Genomic DNA, 3274 nt, shown 5'->3' with positions numbered 1-3274 from the left:
GGCTGGTCACAAAGCACTGCGGGGAAGGCGTAGCTGTGGTGCTCTCTGGATCGAGCGTCATGGGCATAGTCACCTGAGCCAGACGGCGACCCGAGTGGAGCTCCAGGTGGGGCGCTACACAGGTAGACTTTGGGATAGAGACGCACCTTCCACCACTTGAGAGACTATGGAAAGCGTGAACGGTTTTTTCGGACACTCGGAAGAAGAAAGCCAGCACAAACGTAATGTACGTGCTCTCCAGGCGAATACATTCCCCCATCCTATCCGGCTTCGCCTTTCCAACTGACAGAACTCCCCGCTTTACCGATTTTGCAGAGAACCCGGAACGCTACGCCATATGGCCGGAGGGTGTGACCAATCCTCACTGATTCCTCCCAACCTGCAACTTTCTACTGTCGAGCTTTGGAAGAACGCCTTGGCGAGCACCAGCCTGGATGACGAGCTTCGGCTGGCTCAACGGGCTGTCGATGCAGCCCGCGCTCAAGGAATCCTGAGCTGAGGACGCCTCCTTCAAGCTTCAGCAATATCCCTCCTGTTGATTTAAATAAATGTTTATTCTCTCTCTCCACGTTGTGATGATGATTATGTACAGGTGATGATGATGCCGAGGCCATGGGAGCTAGCACTGATGATAAGGTGCTGATCATGAGAAAGTGTCTGTAATATATTGAAAAGCACAGGAAGCGTGGCCAGGGGGTCTCACAATATTTGAAATATTTGACAACAATCTGGCTAAGGCTGACGATGGATGACAAATCCAACTGGAAGCGGTCAATTCCCTGTTCTTGTATTCCATCCAACCCTATTTGAGGTCGAAGCTGGCGTGTCTGCCTTCAGATAGGAAGTGACAAGTGGAAGAGCGCGGGTTCTGACGACTAGCGGGGGGCCGCAATATGCTGCCGCTCATGCCGGATGCGTCCCGTGGGCTGCAGGTTGCCAACTCCTGAACTTCGATACCTACGCATTCGAAGATCACACGTGTGACTTTAGAATGGTGAGAGGAGACTCATGTTGAGCGGAAGGATTTTAATACCAGGACGACCCGAGGAAGGTCAGCTTTGCTCTAGGAGTTTCCATTCATCAAGCTGGTGTTTGTTCGTTGAAAACTGTAACTGTGCTCTTTCGCAGTGGCAGGTAGAATTTTCTCGTTTGTGAGCTTCGGGCGCAGCGTAAATGGACATTGCCAAGAAGGTACCTCGTTGTAAAAGCTGTTTTTGCCGAAGTGCCACTGATATAAATTTCTCGTGTACCGACTGGGATAATGTATTGCTCCTAAAGATAAGGTTACGGTATTTTCCTAAATTTTTGCATGTATCGGGTTCGAAATGCATAACGCCCAATAAAATTCTTTTTAGGACGCGAGGTTGGCAAATTAAAAAAAGCATGTTTTAGTATCGGTATTCCTGTCGTTTACTTGCACTCCTAAATGCTTTTTTGCAGTGTCTGCATAACTGTTTCAGAAATATCACGCTCGTCGACTATAAATTTGTTTACGTATCTGTATTGGGGCACCCAGCGCATGCATTGCGATGTTCGTATTCCGAAACAGCTATGGAAGTACCTGTCTAACCCTGGTCTATCACTTGTTTTGTGATTTTGTTCATTAGCCGATAGAAAACGGAGTACCTTTGCTGCCTGTCTACAGCGAGGATGCATAGAGCTTAGCTGTGGCCCAACAGTCGCTCGGCCGAGTAGCGTAGAAGGCGAATTCTTCACACATGGCTTTCTGCGAATAGATGTTAAAGAAAAAAAACTGTTACTCTTGCTGTATTAAAACTATCCAGAAACACATTACATGACAAGTGGTCACTAAATCGACTGTATCACTACGCCGGGCTTAATTCAGTTCCCATGTATTTTTTCATTAGTGAAGTGCAAACAGTACAGAATTCTCCTCTGCTGTCCTTGATTAGGACGCTGAAATTTAGTTCCTTGCCATACTTACTTCACGGTGAGGTTTCAAACGTTACAACATTCCTGTTTCCTGTGAATACATGGTGCGTGTACGGTTACAAAGGAGGGCTGCGACTCATGTTTGGTCGAACCTAACAAAAAAATGCGACTACCGCCTGCTGAGCGGACTCTGTCATTATGCCAAGATTCATGTACTTGTCGTGTATATTTTATTCACCTTATGAATGTTTACAATATATATTTGTTTACAATATATACCACGCTGATGTAAATGAACAGCGATCATATCGTACTTCACTTGTATGGGAACGTGTTATCACCGGTAGCGTGTACACACCAGAATGGACAATCTCATATCTCAACAAAGGTCATTCCTGAAATTAGCATCTTACTGAATTGAGGCGTCGCTCACTATCATACGCACGGAAGGAACATTCGCTCTACGTGGCATGAAATACCACACACGTAAACTCTTTTCACAGTGGCAATAACAGTGCCTGGTTTTAATGCGAGGCGCTCGCGTCGCTTGGTCCACCTTAAGTGGCAAAAGAGACCATCATTACGTGTCATCTTGTTCATGCCGCTTTTTAAAGCGACAGGCTGAGATGGCGCCAGGTTCTCTCCTAAACTTATTTACTCCGGGTATTCTTCTATGAGAACAGAAATCCACGGCAACAACACCACTGCAGCATGGAGCGTGATTCTCAAAACCTTGAACGATCATCGGAATTGTAATGAAGCACGATACATTCTGAAGTGCATTCCAAACACCTTTTTTGAGTAAAATGACATTTCGTTTAAAGGCATTCGAAACACATGTGTAGCAAGGGTATGAGGAACCTTCTGGAAATAGCTGTCGAGCGGAACGAGCTACAGAGGCTGCAGTTCAGAAGTCTGTTAAAGCACTGAAGGGAATGCCTGCAAAGTGCTGAAGAAAGTTGAGCGGCACACCAGCAGGACGCTCCTGATACCCGGAAGCGAGAAGAACGAGTATTGCAGGCTGCGTTCCAGGTGGGCCGTCGAGAGGTAACTGGCGCGAGCGCAGAGGTCAACACATAGTCGAGGAGCTTATTAAAAAGAGGTTCAATTAAAATGTCGTCGTAACAATCTCAGACAATACCTCAACGTAACCGTACTATTCCTGTAACTTGCAACATTCATACGGTGTAGGTGAACTGATCCACTATTTTTACCCTGAATGGCCTCAGAAGAGGGCGTATGATAAAAGTACCCTGCTACACCAACGCACACTGCACTCTGGTTTCTCGGCCAAGGGGCGATACGTGAAGGAGTTGTTAGGTCACAGACTTTATTTGTCACATTTCTGAAAAAACTGATGATATAATGACGTTTGTGCTGA

At 46.3% G+C, this 3274-nt stretch overlaps 1 protein-coding gene across 1 annotated transcript in view; it reads right to left on the bottom strand.

Annotated features, from left to right (window-relative positions):
- Nucleotides 1-802: 802 nt before the first annotated feature.
- The window catches only part of LOC144153445 (complement receptor type 2-like), a gene marked incomplete at its 5' end in the record, with an annotated part of 118627 nt that continues 116155 nt past the window's right edge, over nt 803-3274 (bottom strand). The window contains 1 exon segment of the mRNA XM_077685091.1: nt 803-957. Coding sequence (XP_077541217.1) covers nt 803-957 — 155 coding nt within the window.

The sequence above is a fragment of the Haemaphysalis longicornis genome, unplaced genomic scaffold (assembly GCF_048455015.1).
Source record: "Haemaphysalis longicornis isolate Haplotype H1 unplaced genomic scaffold, Haemaphysalis longicornis Haplotype H1 scaffold_9, whole genome shotgun sequence".
NCBI lineage: Eukaryota > Metazoa > Arthropoda > Arachnida > Ixodida > Ixodidae > Haemaphysalis > Haemaphysalis longicornis.
The sequence above is the reverse complement of the archived record's forward strand: the minus strand, read 5'-3'. Positions and strand labels throughout refer to the sequence as shown.